The sequence below is a fragment of the Rhinatrema bivittatum genome, chromosome 6 (assembly GCF_901001135.1).
Source record: "Rhinatrema bivittatum chromosome 6, aRhiBiv1.1, whole genome shotgun sequence".
NCBI lineage: Eukaryota > Metazoa > Chordata > Amphibia > Gymnophiona > Rhinatrematidae > Rhinatrema > Rhinatrema bivittatum.
This window is the reverse complement of record NC_042620.1, coordinates 102,642,366-102,662,440: the sequence shown is the minus strand read 5'-3', so window position 1 is coordinate 102,662,440 and position 20,075 is coordinate 102,642,366. Positions and strand designations below refer to the sequence as shown.

At 43.7% G+C, this 20,075-nt stretch overlaps 1 protein-coding gene across 3 annotated transcripts in view; it reads right to left on the bottom strand.

Annotated features, from left to right (window-relative positions):
* Positions 1 to 20,075, bottom strand: part of XIRP2 (xin actin binding repeat containing 2) — a 356,476-nt gene that overhangs the window by 32,826 nt on the left and 303,575 nt on the right. For all 3 annotated transcript variants that reach the window (XM_029605670.1, XM_029605671.1, XM_029605672.1), the window contains one exon: positions 17,971 to 18,043. In XM_029605670.1, the coding sequence (XP_029461530.1) occupies positions 17,971 to 18,043 (73 nt within the window). The remainder of the gene's footprint in view (positions 1 to 17,970; positions 18,044 to 20,075) is intronic.

The following is a 20,075-nucleotide window of genomic DNA, read 5'->3' as shown; positions in this document are numbered from 1 at the left end:
TAATACCTTTTTTCAATAAACATACACACGGTTAATGCTTCTCCAACATTGCTCTAAGACTCCAACATTGTTCTAAGCTTCAACGGCAAGAGGAAATGTGGAAAAAAGGATTTGCAATCACAAAAAAGCAGGGAGTAGCTTGCTTGTTACGGCGGTTACTACCCCAAACCAAATAAGCCTGATACTTCACTTTCAATGCATATCCAGCATAGCTCTCTGCTTCAACGGCAGGGGAGAAAGACCGATTCTTCACGCATATCCAGCATAGGTCTCTGCTTCAACAGCAGGGGAAAAAGTCTGCTACTTCACTTTCAATGCATATCCAGCATAACTCTCTGCTTCAACGGCAGGGGGAATGAAGAAAAGAGGATCTATATACAGACAACAACCAACAAGGACTGAATTACATAGTCTGGGTAAACAAATAAGCATGAGTGTGGCTTGCTTATTGCAGTGGTTACTACCCTAACTAAGCTATATATTTCACTTAGATGCAGTTCCAACAATGCTCTCTACATTAATGGTGGAGGTGGAAGGGAAATAGAACCAAAAGTTACTAAGAGCCAAGAGAAACAGATAAGTATGAGAGAAAAAAAAAGTGCGAAAATTGCTGGGCAGACTGGATGGGCCGTTTGGTCTTCTTCTGCCATCATTTCTATGTTTCTATGTTTCTATTAGAGACTAATGTCCATATGGACAAAGGAAAGTCTTCAAAGCAAGGCCAATTCTCAAGTCTAAAAAAAAAGAAGTCTCTGAGGAACACATACAACCCAGTAATAAGGGTACAGATACTTTCTCCTTCTGTGCCTTGTGTGTGGGGAATAGACATCTAGAATATAGATATATATATAGAATATATGGAAAATCAGATAATGAAGAGCCCTTGGGAGGAGCTGGTAAAGCAAAAAGGGAACCAGTCCTATGGCCATGCTACTACTGTAAGACAGAAGACCATACAGAAAAAGATTGCTTATGGCTCAAGGTCATGGAGTAGGAGCGCAATCAAGTGGAACAGCACAAGGAGGAACAAGGGGTGGAGGTAGGGCTCCAGAATGATAATTGAAAGTGGGAACAGGATTGAACAAACACTTTTGCAAAACTTCAGAGTTGTAATTTGGATATCCCACATTGGGAACTTAAGGAATTTGCGATCCTATGGAGCTATATGAAGTTCTTGCCCAAGCCCTGGTAGACTCAAAGTATAGTAAGACACTTGTTCATAAGGACTTGATCAAAAGAAAGGATATCAATGAAAAGAAGAAGGTGATACTGATCTATGTACATGGCAATAGACAGCAGGACAAATGGCTATGGAAGTGGGGGTACTCCCTGAGCTCCCTTATCCAGTGGTTTTAGGGTGCAATTATTTCCAGTTTAAAACTCTGTGGGGTCAACTTATGGACAGTCAAACCAGATTGGAAAAGTGGGCACCCCATGAACACTGGAGTGTTTACCAAATAATTTTGGGAGGGGGAACCTTATATGGGTTAAGCAGCCCCAGCATAGGATGGGGAGTGTACAGTGAAACAGGGGTTGCCTTAAGAGTATACCTTTAGGAAGGGCAAGTGTTGAACCTAATAAGTTTGAGTAGAGGAGGAGGATATGTAAAAGAATATACACAAGAAAAACCCAGAATATCTTAAAGGACAGGATCTAAAGATATGGTCCAGTCCACCTGAAGCACAGACAACAGGGAATCCTGGTCTGGGATAAAGATCCTGGGAAGGGGTATATCTGGCCAGGCCTAGGAGGGAATAGGCTGCCCCAGGGATTCAGTAGGAACCATAGGATGCCCAGACCAAGAGACTGTAAGTCGAGGCATTGCTACTTTTGTTTATAAACTGTAAAGTGGTGTAGAGTCGTTTTTCTGTTCTGAATTTAAAAAGTTCATGAATAGCCAGCCAAAGCTTAGCTGGCATCTATTCTCTGACCATTCTGACTGCACACAGTGCCATATGCCAATAGAACAACCGGACATGTAGAAAAGCTCACCGGAACCCTGATGGTCAGTCCTCACTAGAGTTGCTGGCAGCTGCTGCCTTAGCCAGGTACCAACAATGTGCCATCAGAGAGAGGAAAAAGTGCATAATGTTTGTGCTGGTCCAGATATCACTGGTGAAATACATGCTACTCCACTCTGCACTAGCCGCCTGCACGTGACTATATCACTGGTTGTACAGGGTGGAGATGAACTTCCTGCTTAATGTAGTCCTGGAGCGTACTTTGTTATTGGGGACTAACACATGCAGCAGACGCTTATAGGATCTCCACTCCCTACAGGGGCTGGTCATTAAGGGAAATCATTTCTCTGATTATACCTCATTACTATTTTAGATACTACCTGCCTTGTACCCCGGAACAGCGCTATGAAATACCACACCATTTTCTCCATGGTGGGTTGCCACTTCAGATGCATGACTAGGAACTGTTGGTCTCTCACCTGACTGCTGGAAGAGGCTGTGGGATTCAGCTTCGTGAAATGTTTTCCCTTTTTCAATCCCTTTCCTCTGGCTTTTACTTAGAATGGCAGAAGGGGTACTCAGGCTAGTACTGGCATCATCCCTGGATGCCAGTACTGTGGGTGCTGAATACCAGCATTTAACAGATGCCCCACTTGCTTCCTTTGACTGATATCCTTCTTACACTGAGCAAAATGAAGATCCTGGCTCACTTTAAAGTACCTCCAGGGATTTCTTCCATGATTCCTTCTCTCCATACTTGGAGGTTGATGCTGGCACTGGAGTTGAGATAGAGTGTGATCGCTGAGGAAAAATGTTAGCGGCATCACTCTTACTCTCTACCTGTGCTGCCTACTCTTCCTGCTGTACCTGGGGGTTGATCTCAACATCATCAGTATCATCACTCTTCCCCATCATTTCACTGGAGGCTAAGATGCTACTGATAAAACTTCCCAAATTCTCTTTGCCAATAGCTCTTTAATATCTTCTGATTCAGAGAATCTCAGAGAAAATTCTTCCTCTGAATCAGTTGGTGGAAATACTACCTTTACCACTTAAGAAGCGAGAACCAAAGATGAGCATATTGCTAGTTTCAGGTGTTACAATTCTACCTTACTATTGCCAATCTTGGATGACTCCCCTACCTTTTTCTTCTGCTCCGAAACAAGAGAAAACAGGTGATGGTGGTACATGTCCTGCAAATTTCAATTTTTTTTTGTATTGAACTGCTTTCCTATCCTGCCATTCTGTCCCAAAAAGAGTCCCTCTTCAGTTAAGGTGCAAGACTGCCTTTTTGTATTGCTGTCCTTGCCAAAGCTGACAACCCTGCCAACATCCTGGCTTCCTTGGTTTCTAATCTCTTGGTTTCCACTCCCACTCTTTCTCTCCCCTTTTCTTGGTTTTGCTATTATATTCTTGTTGTAGTATCACAGTTGAAGGTGACCCAAGCCCTGGTAGACTTCAATACATTAACTTGTTGGTTCATATGTTGAGCAACTGGCATTTATTCATGCACTTAGGCTGAGGGGGTTGATATCCCAAGGCAGCAATGATATGGTGTGGTCATTAACCATTTTGCAGGATGTAGTAAGGTGTGGGGGGGGGGGGGGAGGGAGTCTTGGTGTGTGGCTGTAGTCTGTCAGTGCAGCTTCAGAAGCCAGAGTTGTATGAGGCTGGGGGGGGGGGGGGGGGGCAATGGGGTTTTATAGTTTTGTGAATTTATCATTAACTTTGTGTATTAGGCTCAGGTTGTGTCATGTCCTTATAGACAAACTATGGTCTTGTGTGTTTTTGTATAGGGTGGGAAGTACGGGAGGAAAGCCAAGGTGTTCCAGATGCCCATTTTAATATATCTTCAATTCTTTGTTAAAGAAGAACATCATTGCTATAATGAATAGGGATCTGACATTTTTGTTAATTAAAGACACTTTGGAAAGTAGGTTGCTTCTATGATAGTACTGTACTCAATGATCAACTTCAGGCCATATTATTTCCTAATGTATAGTTCCTCCTCTCTCCCCTTCCAAGGTATTCTGTGCAAAATTAACATATATACATACAAGTAGCATATAAGCACGTACATGCTATTTTATAACTTTCAAGAACAGGGGTGGGCAATTCCGGTCCTCGAGGGCCGCAAACCGGTCGGGTTTTCAGGATATCCCTAATGAATATGCATGAAAAAGATTTACATATGACTGAGGCAGAGTGCATGCAAATCTCTCTCGTGCATATTCATTAGGGATATCCTGAAAACCCGACCGGTTTGCGGCCCTCGAGGACTGGAATTGCCCATCCCTGCTCAAGAATATGCATTTATATTCATTTTTGCATATACATTTTATCAGGGGAAAAAGGGAGGTTTAGATGCATTCCAGGGTGAGGTTCAGAAGTATATATATAGTAGTTGCTATTTATTATGTATACATTACCAAACGTATTTGTATACATTTACATCTGCTAATTGACTCATGCTTCTCATCCAGCTTGTCTTGTCTTGTCCAGCCTACCTAGCTCCATTCCTTGTTCTAGCCTGCCCTCGTCTTGCCTTGTCTTTTTCCTGTCCTTGTCCCAGTCTGCTTTCTTGGTCTGATCTCTTGTACACTTGACCATTGCTTGTACCTTGATGCCTCCTGATCTCTGTTTCCTGTGACCATTGCCTGGACCTTGACACTGCTTGATCTCTGCTAGCCTTGACCACTGCCTGGACCTTGAAACTGCCTGATCTCTATCTGCCCTGATGCTGCCTGATCTCCACTAGCCCTGACCTTGGTTTGCGCCCTGACTTTGCTTGTCTGCTCTTCAGGACTTTTGCTCAAAACATGCCAGCACCCAAATCTAAGGGCTCAATCTGCGGGGAACAGGGTTGGTCTAAATGAAGCTCGACCGTGTCCCTGTCTGAGTGAGATCACCAGCGGTCTGTGTGGGCCTAGCAAGTTTGCCTGCGAGGCTGTGTCAATTATCCCAGAAGGGCTCCCACACCGTGATAGAAATTGTATTAATTTTAACAAGGTAGATTTTTCCTACCCTACCTACACTGACCAGCTATTAGTATTAGGAATTTGCCTCTCTTTTCACAACAAATATTCATAATCTGAAACATCACTAACTCCTCCTCCAACATCCAACACTCCTCCCACCACATACCTCTTCCTATCTTCTTTCACTTATTATTTATAATGTCTTAGACAATATCCTATCTATAAAATATGACTATATCCTGCCATATTTACTTATGGTGCACATGAAGTGAAAAATTGCATGTATTTGTGACATTTATAAAATATAGAATACATGAATAGAGGCTACATATGTGTGTATATGCCTATTTTTATGCATGTAAATTTTTGAAAATTCACCCCGTAGTTAGTTAATGACAGCAGATAAAAACCAAAATGGTCCATCTAGTCTTCCCAGCAAGATGCATAGGGTAACAAATGCAGGTTACCGCATGTCTTCTGATAAGGTAGTCCTGCTGCTCCATGCAGGTTACCAGTACCACCATGCCTTCTTTTTAGGTAGTAACCACTGATCCGTGCAGGCACTCTCATGCAGAAATGTAAAATGTTAACTTGAGATATAATGGAGGTTATTCCATTTCTTCTTTTCCATTCTTTAGCCCCTAGGAATCCTCTGGTTTGTTCCCTGCCCTTTTGAATTCCAGTAGTGTTTTTGTCTTCACCAGCTCTTCAGGGAGGGCATTCAGTGCATCCACCACCCTTTCCAAGAAGAAATATTTCCTGACAGTGTTCCAGATTCTTCCCTCTTGGAGTTTCATATCATGACCCTTAGTTTTACAATTTCTTCTCCACTGGAAACATTTAAATTTTGTGCATCAATATTCCCTTTCAGGTGTTTGAAAATGATGTATCATATCTTCCCTGACTCTCCTCTTGTCTAAGGTGTACATATTTGGTTGCTCCAGATTCCTTTCATAAGTCTTCCAATACAGACCCCACACTATTTTGGTCACCCTTCTCTGGACTGCCTCTGTTCTGTCTCTATCCCTTAAGAGAAATGTTCTCCAGAACTGAACATAGTACTCCACACGAGGCCTCACCAAGGATCTGTACAGGGGCATTATTATCTCCTTTTTCCTGCTGGTTATACCTCTTTCTATGCAACCCATCATCCCTTTCACTTTAGCTACCACTTTGCCACACAGTAAAAACATCAGTGCTAACATGGTAAATGAGCCCATACCAATCACAACATTCTCTTACTATACTAGAGTCTCTAAATCTCGCCTTTTAGTTTAATTCCTGTCCCTTTAAACTGCTCCTGGGAAGGAAAATTTAAAAATCTTTTTACAAAAGGTACCATATATACTCATGTACACGTCGGAAATTGATGCCAGAAAAAAGGCACAAATAAGCTGGCTCGACTTATACATGTGTATTACGGTATTTGGGGATATCCCCAACCCTCCCAAAACTCATCGCTAGTCCATGGTGGTCCAGCAGAGGACCCGGGAGCGATCTCCTGCTCCCAGGCTGTCAGCTGCCAGTAAATCCCTCCCTCCCCCGGCATGGCTGCCTTCCCTGTTCACTCCCCCCCCCCCCCCAATGGCTTCCCCCCCTGTTCAATCCCAGCCCCCCCTCCCGAGCCTCCCCAAGGCGGCAGAATTTTGAAGCGGCAAAAAGTGCCCCCTCAAAACACCTCTGCCGCCGCCGCCTCACCCTGCCTCCAGATAAACCAAACCAAACCCCTGCCGATCCCTAAGCTTGGGCAGCAGGAGTCGCATTTATCCTGACATCATCTCCTGCTGCCGCCGGGCCCCTGCTTAAAGTGGAAGGGAGAACTAGGGGGGTTTACCCATAGTTCCTGGGTCATTTTAGAAATTTCACAGGAGTTTAAGGTTATTGGCATGCTAAAACGTGTTTCTTAGAGGCTGATATGAGTATTTTCATTCCTGCTGCAAGATGGGTTGGAAAAAAGTAATCTTAAAAATATGTTCTGTAGCCTGGGCCATTCTCTGCTTATCATGCGCTGATATAGGATGTGAAGTTGAAGGGGTCTGAACGCTTCAACCTGACAAAGGACTTCATGTACCAGAATTCCCTGCTTCATGACGGGTTTACTTACAGTCTGCAATACAGCTGTAATTAGGACATTGAGAAACTCTCTGTCAGCACATTGCACATTTTCATTTTTTGGCTTCGCTGTTCTTATTCTCTGATAAGCTTTCACTGCTGTAACCTAGATTAGAACAATGGATGTATTATGTGATGGGCTGTATTACTGCAGACTCGCGAATTCCTTTCCAGAACTGCAAGTCCCAGCAGCCTCTCCTGCAGAACATGGGAGAAGTTTCACGAAAGTTCCAGGGTGTCTAGGGAGGGGGTCAGTAGCCCCTTCAGCCAGAATATGCTTGCTCAGCAATGCTTAGAACGCATGTGTAAAAGATAAGAACTGTAAAGTGCATAAGAGTCTGCTCCTGGAGGGGAGGGGCATGCAGTTGTACTGAGCCTTTGTCTTAGCTGCATCTTGCTGGCAATAAAAGTCTATCTTTACGGATCAGTTGTCTGGACCTCCTTACTGACTAAAAAGAGACGGTTACATTTGGCGAGCCAGCCAGGAGGTACCGGGGACGCTATTTTAGCCCCCCAGTTGGTCCAGGGGATTTTGTGGCGGAGTGATCCCCCAGACTTGCCTGGTGAGTGGCCACCGCTGAGTTCAGTGATCAGGTATCTGAGGGGGTCATTCCACTGAGATCCTCTGAGACCTTTGGGCTGGTGATCCGGGAAGAAGGCTTTCATGACGTTCGGAAGAACCCTGCAGGCGAGTATTATGGGAATGATGGGAAAAGTGAAGAATAGCTAAAAGAGTAAGCAAATAACCGGTCCATCCGTGAGGGGACCGAGGGGGCTTTGATCACACCCCAAGCGGTGGTTTGGTAGGAATTGCATTCCGAAAGCCACGCGCATAAAAAGAGGAAAAAGAAGTAACGCATACGATAGTGGGAATAGGTTTCTTGTTGTGTGAAAGAGAGTGAATGGCCTCGCAGTTCTAGGCCGGGCTGACCGCGTCCTAGTCGGGGCGATTGTGACCCTTTTGTGTCTGATGGGTACGGACCCCTTACCTATCCGTCTTCCCTTCCCTCCTTTGTCTGTGAATTCTATCCTGATGGGAGGGGGCGGTTCGACTCCATTAAAAGTCATGACGGAACACTATAGGGAAGTGTTCGATAGACATAAATGTACTAAACCCGGAATGATTCAACGATGTACCCATAGGTGGCCCAGTTTGTGTGTAAATTGGCCTCCGGTAGGAACTTTCGATTTCCAAACGGCCACGAGGGTCCAGAAAATAGTTAGTGAAGAAGGGAATCCGGGTTGCCCTGAGGATATACCGTACATAACTGCTTGGATTGCAGTTATTGAAAATCCTCCGTCGTGGGCAAAGAAGTTAGTGGAGGGAGCCGCCCTCGTAATGGTGGCTCAGGCGCACAAAATGGGGAACTGGAAGTCCCCATTATTAATTAAGGATTGTAATGTATGTAACTGCTATCTGTGAATTGCAAGCACATGTACCAGGGATTTTTTTAATTGTTTTAATTGTTTTAATTGTTTTAAACCCTAATAAGAAGAGATTTTGGTTTACAGATGCTGCACAAGACTACTATACAACAAATTAATGTACAGTGTTAAGTTAAAATACTGATTTGATTACTGGAGAATGCATTTACTGGTGTTGAAGTTTAGAACTTGATGGCAGTTAAGGGTTAACGGCAGAGATAATTACAGGAGAGAGGAGGGAATCGAGCCAGAGGAAAAAAAAAAAAAAAGACGTTGAGCCAGTGCTAGTGCATTCAATATGGCTGTGCGTTTCAATGCTGGCGTTGTTAATCAGAAGCTTTCAGTTTTCTCATATCTTCTATCCCAGTGTCCTCCCTATGCTTATCTTTCTATTCTCTAATACCATGTTAATTATTGTTCTTACTTGTCTCCTATATATTATCTGTTATTTAAAAGTTACATTGGAACGCATGATAAAGTATGAACTCTCTTTTGCTGACGCAGTTTATTTTGAAGCTGTCTCTGGGAAATTAGAGAATGATTAAGAATGGGTTCTTTGTTAAAGTTTTTTCTTGTTGCTTCTTTGGCTAGCAGTAGTTAAATATGCAGAGCTACTCCCTGTTTTAAGGAACTGGCAAGATAAGACAGCCAGCATGTGCAGCGCTGACTGTGGGAATTACAGGATGCCGTTTGTAAAAAAAAACAAAAACGGAGAAACAAAGACTTAATATTAAAAATTTTGATTCAGTGGCAGGCGCAAGATAAGGATTATTGGAAGTTGTGGGCAAGAGAAGGGGCCACTATGCAAGATTAGGAACAAGAGCAAATATGAGTCGGCCCAAATGATAAAGTAGTAGCCCCCCCACACACACATATATATATATATATATATATTGCAATTATGTTTCTTTGACCACTGGTGGGGGCTGGGCTCTGGCTATTACCATATGTTCTTAGTGTTTGCAATGTAATTGATACAAGGCTTCCAAGGGTTGATCATCACTCCTGCACACCTAAAGCGCCCCCCCTGGATCCTTGCCTGCAGATCCAGGTTGACTTTATTGAATTAACCCAATGCCAAACTTACAAGTATGAAGGAAGCAATGTTTTGCAGCTTTCTCAGCCTCGTCAGAACTGATTTGCCTCCAGGCGCAGGTCACCTATTTCAATTTCCAGATGGACTGTGATCTTTTCATCGTATTTTGAGATGTATGGGAACAGGGATCAGGAAGAGACGAAAAGGGCCCATCCCTGCAACCAGGAACTTAATAATAGAGACCCGACATCCGAAAGAAGCTGCAGAAGGCCGAAGGCTTTGAGGGCATGAGCCTCAGCCAGTTAAAAGCTATAGCAGACCAGGTATGTGGAAATAGAGAAGTGGAAGAGAAAAGAGAGAAGCAAGTAGAGACATGAAGGAGAAAGTGACTGTTAGCCGCCGCTCTCGAGGACACGCGGACGGGAAGGAGCCAAGACAATGGCAGACCGCGAAGAGGAGGGGGAACAAGACCCCCCCTTTGGGAAAGAATCAGTGTGCGTACTGCAAAAATGAAGGCCATTGGAAGAGAGACTGTGAAGAATGGCAAAGGAAATACGGGAGCCCTGCAGTGAATACTAACGACAAAAATGGACCTGCACCGACACAAAGGGGCCGAGGAGGAAGGAGATCGGACAACCCCCACTGGCAGATGGCGGGGGAGGCGGACAAGGAGCATACAGCCTGAAGGAGACCGGGAGGGAAGAATCCCCACTGACCCTCTGGTGGAGATCCACGAGGTAACACAACAAAATCAGGGGCCTGTTGGACTCAGAGGCCAACGATCTGTCATGACTGCACCAATCGGCCCCCCCGACGAAAGAGACTGTTTCTATAGTGGGTGCCTCAGGTCAGGTACTCACTGCCCCATTGCAGAAAGAATGAAGTATACAAGTAGGCGGGACCATGGTATCCCTTATCGGATGGAACCTGCTGTGTAAGCCTCAGACCACATTGAGATTTCAACCAACAGGGGAAGTTAAAGCCTCCTTCGGGGACCATCCAGTGATAACTCATCTGTCCCCTCCAAGAAGAATGGAGACTACATCTTCCCATAGTCGAACGAACCATCGAACATCGATATGAAAACAACACCCCCCTCAACAAAAAACGAAGACAACTGATGGATAGTGTACCCCAAGTATGGTTCGAAACAGAACCCGGGAGGAATAGCTATCGACGCTACCCCTATATGGATAGAGATGAAACAGAATGCACAGGTGATTAATCAACCTCAATACCCCATTCCATATATGGCCAGGCAAGGAATCCAGATACATCTGCAGAGACTGTACGACTTGGGCATTCTCCGACGAATCCGATCTGCTTGGAACACCCCTTTGTTGCCCGTAAAGAAACCTGGATCTGATGATTATCGACCAGTACAAGACCTACGGAAAGTGAATAGTCAAGTAGAAGATCTAGTAGCCCTCGTGCCAAATTCATATTCAATCTTGGCTCAAGTCTCTCCTGCATCAAAGTGGTACAGTGTCATTGATCTCAAAGATGCCTTCTTCTCCGTCCCGGTGGCGGAGGAATGTCAGAAGATTTTTGCTTTCACATGGGAAAATGCACCTACTGGAATAAAGCAGCAGTACACATGGACTCGTTTGCCTCAAGGGTTTAGGCACTCACCTACGCTGTTCGGTGAGCAACTGGCAAAAGACTTGAAGATGTACCAAGTCATGTATGGGCCAGTAATACAATACGTGGATGATCTTCTGGTGTTTCGAGAGACGTACCTCGAATGTGAAGTATCCACTCTTCAGCTGCTAAAGACGTTGTACTCAAAAGGATATCGTGCAAGTAAAAAGAAGCGCAAATCTGTGAGTTGGAAGTAGAATATTTAGGCTTCCAAATACGTGGAGGAACCCGTTGTCTGGGAATTTCTCGCACCAGTTCAATACGAGGTCAACCTGTACCCACTTGTAAGAGGAACTCCGAGAGTTCCTTGGAGCTGCAGGATACTGTAGACTGTGGATTGCTAACTATGCAGTTATGGCCCACCCCTGTACGACAAGTTGCGGGGGGTAAGGAATCAGAGTCTCAAACTTTTCAATGGGAAGGACACGAGCTAGCAAGCTTACGTCAATTAAAAGAAGGCCTTAATTGAACCACCTGTTTTAGGATTGCCAGATGTAATGAAACCATTCCATCTATTCGTCGATGAAAAGAAAGGAATGGCCATTGGGGTATTGACTCAAACTCTAGGCTCATGGGAGCGACCTGTTGCATATCTCTCAAAAGGAATGGACAATGTTGCAAAAGGATGGCCTGGTTGCCTTCAAAGGCATTGCGGCTGCATGCTTACTAATTCCAGAAGCAGTCAAATTAACTTTTGGTCAAACTCTGAACGTAACAACTCCCCACACCATTCAAGGACTGCTAGAGAACCCATGGACCAAAATGGATGACTAATTCATGTCTCGTCAAGTATTAAGCCTTACTGTGTGAAACACCTGAAATTCAAATACAAGACAGCAAAAACTTGAACCCCGGCCACTCTTATGCCGGCACCTGAACCAGTTTGCCCATGATTGTGAAGAAGTCATGACTACAATACATTCCAGTAGACCAGACCTGAGGGATCAACCCTGGCAAGGAGCTTGGACTTTATTAACTGATGGGAGCAGCCAAATCATTCATGAGATACGTTCTGCTGGATATGCTGTTGTATCCGAAGATGAAATCGTTGAGGCTCAACCTCTTCCCCCAGGAACGTCTGCACAAAAAGCTGAACTAATTGCCCTTACTCGAGCTCTGCAGTTGCAGAAGGAAAACTGTAAATATCTATACAGACTCTAAATATGCCTTTCTTACAATTCAGTGCATGAAGCATTATAGAGGGAAAACAATTGAACAATGCATCAGAAGTACGTGAATTACTAGACGCAGTTTTGGCTACCTCGCAAGGTGGCTGTAATGCATTGCAAAGCACACACCAGGAAATCAAAACCCTATTGTCAAGGAAATCAGAGAGCAGATGAAGCAGCAAAAAGGGGCAACTCGGGAACCCTTCCAAGCAGTATTAATTGCATCGAATCATCAGGCTTCAGGCAGTCCTGGAGCTCATCACCAACGACTGGCTTTCGCTCTAAACTCTGGGCAAAACAAAATACCAAAATTATGACTGCAGTGTACCAGAATAGATTGGTTTAGATTATCCTCTGGCCCAGAAGGAGGGTTTGTGGAACATTTAACCTCTCCAATTGTTGTTTACAGGTAGATGACCAAAACAAGGTTATCCAAGACATCACTGATCGCATGGTCAAGATGGAACACGTCCCTGTCCAGCAGTGGAATAGTGCTTGGGACTGGACCAATGGATTCCGTGGTTGGTTTCCATGATCGGTGGATTTAAGAGCTTGTTTGTTATCCCAGCCAGTTTAATTCTGTTTTGTCTTTTAGGACCCTGAATTATTCCTTTCTTGCTCAAACCGCCTTCGTCAGGTGATGAAGCACATTGCTGAACGCAAAACAGCCACGCAGCTCCTGTCACTGTACATGTATTCCTCTGAGCCTATAGAACCTGTTTAACCATCCTCATGTTTTATCCTGGGCCATCTTCCCATACATGACAAGTTCGGGCTACAAAGGGGGGTGGAGCCATTAGGGCCCATCCTTCTCAAACCCGTGAAGAAACCATCGGACTGTTTGGGAAATTAGGGCCCCCTGAGAACTCAAATTGCTAATTTTTCTTGTTTCTGTTTCTTTCAGCTCCACAGTTGCGTTGTGATGGTGTGATACTTTTCATAAATAATGATAAGTATCAAAGGGGGGAATGAAGGGGTCTGAACGCTTCAACCTGACAAAGGACTTCATGTACCAGAATTCCCTGCTTCATGACGGGGTTTACTTACAGTCTGCAATACAGCTGTAATTAGGACATTGAGAAACTCTCTGTCAGCACATTGCACACTTTCATTTTTTTGGCTTCGCTGTTCTTATTCTCTGATAAGCTTTCACTGCTGTAACCTAGATTAGAACAATGGATGTATTATGTGATGGGCTGTATTACTGCAGACTCGCGAATTCCTTTCCAGAACTGCAAGTCCCAGCAGCCTCTCCTGCAGAACATGGGAGAAGTTTCACGAAAGTTCCAGGGTGTCTAGGGAGGGGGTCAGTAGCCCCTTCAGCCGGAATATGCTTGCTCAGCAATGCTTAGAACGCATGTGTAAAAGATAAGAACTGTAAAGTGCATAAGAGTCTGCTCCTGGAGGGGAGGGGCATGCAGTTGTACTGAGCCTTTGTCTTAGCTGCATCTTGCTGGCAATAAAAGTCTATCTTTACGGATCAGTTGTCTGGACCTCCTTACTGACTAAAAAGAGACGGTTACAAAGTGAGGGTGGAAACAACGAGAGAGAGAGAATACATCTGTGCCTAAAGCATGGAAAGCCACATTTGGAAACAGCATGACAGATTTTAAAAGTGTTAAATTCAATCAGGAAGAGAGAAAAGATAAAACAAGAAACATGAGCACTATTTGCAGACCATATCGGAAAGCTGTATTTTAAGCTACGGAGGAGGTTTGCTGTTGGTAACCGCCATTGTGTATTCTTGCGCTCTCCACCCTTTGCAAGGCGCTACTCGAACTCCTCAGAGGGAACACACATCCCTGACCCTGGGCAGCAGGAGTCGCGTTTATCCTGCTGCCGAGGGGTAAGTTGCTTCTCAGATTTCCCGGCGGGGGGGTTTGCCTGTCGAGGCTCTCTCTTTTCCTGCAGGTTGCCAAAGTGCAAGAAACACTGATCTCCTTTTTTTCTGAAGCAGATTCCAACATGTCCTGAGGGATCTCGGGGCAGGAGGGGATGCAGACGTCCTGCAGTTTCTGGCTGAGCTATCACAGTGCAGTGGTCATGGAAAAGCTTCCCACCTGGGTTAGTGAGCCTGGGGCAAAATGTTTAAAGGGAAGTGCCACTGAGTGGATCGGGCAGGGGTGTGGGTAGGTGACTGCCTGCCTGCCTGGGTAGATGGGTGACTGCTTATATGTGTGTTGGAGGGGGGTGAGAGGGTGGGTGTGTAAGGGTGTGTGTATGTATGGGTGGGTGGGTGAGGGGGCGAGTGTGTATGTGTATGAGAGGGTAGTGGTGTGTGTGTGTGTGTATATATATGAGAGGGGGGGGGGTGTAGATGTGTATATATGAGAGGGTGTTTGTGTGTGTATCTATGAGGGAGAGTGCCCGTGCACATGTGTGAGAGTACCTGTATATATGTGTGTGGGAGAGGTTGAAGTTTGTACACCCTCCTCCAGTCTATGACAATCTCAGGAGGACTGGAAATCTAAAGTTCCCAGGTATGGAGAATGGGAGATTTTGTTTTAATCTTTGATAGTTTTAATTATTGGATGTGACGTATCTGCTGTTTTGAAATATTTTATTAGTGTTTGGTAATATTTTAAACATTTTTATATGTGTTTTTAATTGGCTGAATTTTATCAGCAGATTTGACATTTTTTTTATTGATTTTATATTTCTTGATTGTATTTGCATTGCTTACAGAATTTGGCTTCTTGTGATTTCCAGTTCTGTTTTTGTCTGCACATTTCAATTTATATTTTTGATCTCTTTATTCTGTATTTGGTGAGAGTTTATTTGTGTTCTTGCTTGTGTGACTGGGGCTTTAGGTATTCTGCTAGCATGTCGTTTCTGTGTAGGGATTACACACAATCTGGCTTTAATCTGTTTCCTAATAGGAGGTGTATTGGTGTTTAGGGCCTGATGTAATATTTGCAATATGGCGTTTTTCATAGGTTGAGTGCTGGCAATTATGATATGGAAGGCTTACTATATTGGAATTGTAGTTCAGTTTATTCCTGGCTTTCTGTGGGCCAAGTCCACACCCAGTGCACTTTACCATAGGCCTAATACCATATGGGATCCAGTAAATTGTCTTGATTACTATGAGAAAGGTAGTTTATTAAGTCTATTAAACTATTATTATTGAAAGTGTGTTTTTTTGCCTATATAATATATATGTTGTAAGTGATATTATTACTTCAGAAGATTGTACTTTGAATGTCTGTTTTCCATATGCAATCTTCCTTTTAAGTTGGGGAATTAATACATTTTAAAATGGAAAGGAATGCATGTTTTAATTATGTGGGGAGGGGAAGGAAGGGGGAATGAAAGGCTGGAAGGTTTGTCTAGGGCATCTAATACCCTTGTATCCACCCTAAGAGAGAGGATTTCTCACACACACGCAGACTTCCACCAATCACCAACCTCTCACACCCCCAGGGGGGCAGATCCTGAAGAAGGGTGGGAGGCAGGCAATAGGGAATGGAGAAGTCCTATTTCTAGACCCAGGGGGTGGGGTGGTCAAAGGCTGTCCTGCCCCATTAAACATTTCTCCTGCGCCCTCTAGTACGGACGCCAGAGACTGAGAACAAAAAAATAACCGGCCCAAAAACTGAGCGGTTAGAGCACTGGGCTGCAAAAAAGGGAAGCCAGGGTTCAAATCCTATTGCCACTCATTGTGACCTTGGGCAAGTCACTTCACCCTCCATTGCCTTCCCCCTGCCCTGGCCCTCGGTGATTTTACCTGCACCAGGCCATGAGGAGGATGGGGGGGCACCATTTCATCCTTTGCCTCAGGCAGCAGATTGCCTTAAACCGCCCCTGCCCCTCCCTACAGGTAAAAGTACTCACACTGTTTACATACAGCGTTAGCCTTTCACTTTTACCGGCAGCACACAAGGGGCAGGGCTAAGTAGGAGAGAGGAAGAACTTTTGGAATCACATTTTAAATTATCTGTGGATTCTTAACATGGTCATTTTCATCTGCAAATGTAATTATAAGAAAAAAAACCCAATCCCACCCAGCAGCCTGAATTTTTAAAGTTAAATTTTGCCTGGAGCTTCCCTTTGAAGATTAGCTCGCAGCTCTGTGTTTATTGAAATACTTGCCCCATTACTCTTTTAGCTGGAAGATGCTACGAAACCTACTCTGTAGGCTATCACCCACAATTCTGTGCTTGCTTTCCTATTTTTTTTTTTCTGTCTGTCTTCTTCTTTATGGCTATCTGATCATCAGCTTCAGCATCCATTACCATTTCGGTGCAGACAACTTTCAATTATTCAGTAAATTCCCTTTGACCATGTCACTGACTGTTGTTGTCACTCTGAACTTTGATCATATTAACTTCTGATTCACTCTTAATTTTATAATTAACTATCCCTAAGGTAGTCTCCAAGTTCTCCTCTAGGGCAGGAAGAAACATATTAAAAACAAAACTTGCTCTGAATCTTTTCTTGAATCTGATCTCATATTTGCTACCTCTCTTACTAATCTTCATTTGTAAATATTTCTTTCAACATATTAATACAACTTCATAATGCCGCCATAAAAATGTTACCAATGTCTGTTATTTACTTGCCTTTCCAAACCTGTTCTCATAGCAAGTTCAATTCAGCTGCATAGGTAGGCCCCTTTCCAGGATTAGTGCAAGGTTATTGGGCGCCATAGGTGAAACTTCAGCCTGCTGCCCCCCCCCCCCTCCCATTCACACCCTCCCTACTGACAAAAAATTATGCATTTATAATGAAACAAAAACAATAAAATCAAGAAATATAAATTATCAATAGAGTAAAACCTTACTAATAAAAACAATAAATATTGCATAACAGCTGACGATTAGAACAACATCCAGTAATTTAAGTTATACAAAATTTCCAAATACCAATAAACTTTTTAAAAACAGACAATCAGAGAGCAAGCAATAATAAAAATTAATAAAGATAAAAAAAAATGCCCCTGCCGTCCATACCTGGGATGTTTTGAATTCCAGATGTCCTGAGTTTGTTGTGGATTAGTAGGGGGAGAGGAGAGGGGTTGTTGCTCATAAACTTTATTCTCTCTCTCTCTCTTATGTATACTCATGCTTGTTCTTTCATACATACACACATATGCCCTCTCATACATGCAAACACACACCCACACGCAGACATGCTTTCTCTCTCAGACATGCAAACATACACAAGCACTATGAGCACTCTCTCATAACATGCACTCACATGGAAAAGCCCTCTCATAAAAGGCACACACATGCCTTCTCATACATGCACACACACACACACACACACAGAGCTTTCCTAACAGATTCCTAACAGATTGCTAACTCCTCCTTCTTTAGGAGCCAATAAGAACAGATTCCTAACAAACCCTTGCAATTTGGTAGTTCAGAGGTTGGTAGAATTTATAATATCCTTTGAGCTTGATTCAAGAAGGTTTTTAAGTTTTTCATATTTTTTGGGGCAACTAATTTGAGATGACTCAGTTTCTTTTTATGTGCAGTGAACAGCTTTTACAAACAGGTTCATTCATACACAATCAATTGTTTAGTTTATCACTAGAAAATTAAGGGTTTCATTTATATAGTAAATGTTGGATCAGCACATTCTGCTAAAGTAACAATGCACATAAATTGTGTTTATTTGAATGAAATTAAATTGCTTATTCTTACCTGCTGTTTCAATTACTTGGTTGAAATTAGAAGCCATGTTTGAATTATAGGCCCTTTCTTCATGGACTGATACCTGTATAAATAACATTTTTTTTCTTACATAAAATGTTTTGTAAATAGTGATAGATTATGCATTAAATAAGGTGACAAGAACCAATCATCTTTGAGGCACTAAAAGGAAGAGGGAAAAGGAAAAGAAAGGTAGCAAAGGGGAGGGTGACGGATAGTGGGAGAAGAAAAAGGAAAAGATGAAAGAGGAATGACAATGGAAAGGGGGAAAGAGAGATCCAGAGGAATGGGAGAAGGTGAAGTATAAAAGAAGACTGTCAGCATCAGTATACATCTACTTAAATAAAACCTCATTGTTAAAGCGATGACAGCATACCAAAACAGGTTTTTATGATGAGTCACCACAGAGAACAAACTTTTTTTTAATGTTAAAACTGTATCTCATGCATGAGAAAAATACTAAAGGGAATATGCAATAAAGAGCAATACATTTAGTGCAATAAGACCTCTTATTGCATTATATCCTATGAATTAATATGGAAAATCTTTGTATTTGAAAAATGTATTTATAGTTAATTTGTACCTAGAATTCAAAGAAAACATGATCTGATTTATTGCTCTTTGCTTTGCTTTTGAAGGCACAGTAAGGTGGATGGAGGGGCACAGTGGCTGTCCCTGCCTACTCTACTCACTCCTACACCACCCCAGTCTTTCTGCTGGAATTCCTAATCAATCCTTACAATCTCCACACCAGGAGACAAATATAATACCAACAAAAATCCAACTACACTCTTCTATACACAACTTAACCCACTGGCTGTTGAAAAATATTTTATGGTGGAAGGTGGTAATTTCATCTGTGGCCAAACTCAGTACCTATTCAGGTTACTGTGGCCTTAATCTAATCATTAACTGCCACCAGCCCACCACATATTCCAGCAGTCACTATTTCAAATGCATTTTTTAAACAGTTCTTAAAACTGCATTTTAAATTCTTGCTTTTAAGCCATCTCAATAACATTAATTTAATTTTCAGAAAAGTGATGTATTTGGATGGCGTACAAGCAAGATTTTCAATCGCCACAGCAACCTGACCTGGCCATATTTCAGACCCAAGCCCTTCATCAGGAGATGAAAATAACTTCTCTCCACTGGGTCCACTGGATGAAAAGCCCTTCATCAGGAGATGAAAATAACTTCTCTCCACTGGGTCAAATCAAGCAATTTTCATCCCCTGATGAAAGGCTTGGGTTTGAAATTGTTATGTTCAGGCTTGTGAACCCTTGGGCCGATGGGAGGATGGAATACCTTGGGAGGAAGATCCGTAGGTTCTCCCGTCGAGTGGCGAGGCAGGAACAGAAGACGTGACCAGCTGACCCTCAGCACTGGAGACAGAGGCGCCTGTGGAGGCAGATGAAGAGTCGTGACGTCAAAGGAAGGAAGTGTGTCTTCACCACTGGAAGTCCGCGGTCCCCCCAGGAGGAGCCCGTAGGGACGCGGACCGCTGGGACTTAGGTGGACCTTAGAGAGGTCAAGAAGTTTGGTGCAAGGGCTGACTGGAGCTTCATCCCTGGAAGCCCGCGGTCCCCCCGGGAGGAGCCCGTAGGGACCCAGGCCGCTGGGACTTAAGCGGGCCCTTGGAGACGATGGTCAAGAAGAAGTCCGAGATCAAGTGCCAGAGGGTCGTCGCTTACCAGTCTGAGGTCACACACCGAGGGATCACCACTTGCCAGTCCGAGGTCACACACCGAGGGATCACCGCTTGCCAATCCGAAGTCGATACCAGGAATCACCGCTAGCCGATCCGAAGTCACACACCAGGAATCACCGCTAGCCGATCCGAAGTCAGGAACCAGGAACACCAAGACAAACCAGGAACAAGGATCCAACGCACAAGAACTCACCGAAGCAAGCAGACCTGACTAACCATGGAAGTTGCCAAGTCAAGGAATGAGCAGAGGAAGCCTCCTTATATACTTCCTCTGCTCTGGATCATTGAAGGCAGTTGAGTGTAATTAAAAGGGCTTAGGTCCCTTTAATTCTGGTGAGGAGGCGCGGCCTCGTGCCTAAGATGGCGGCGGCCATCTTGGATTCCA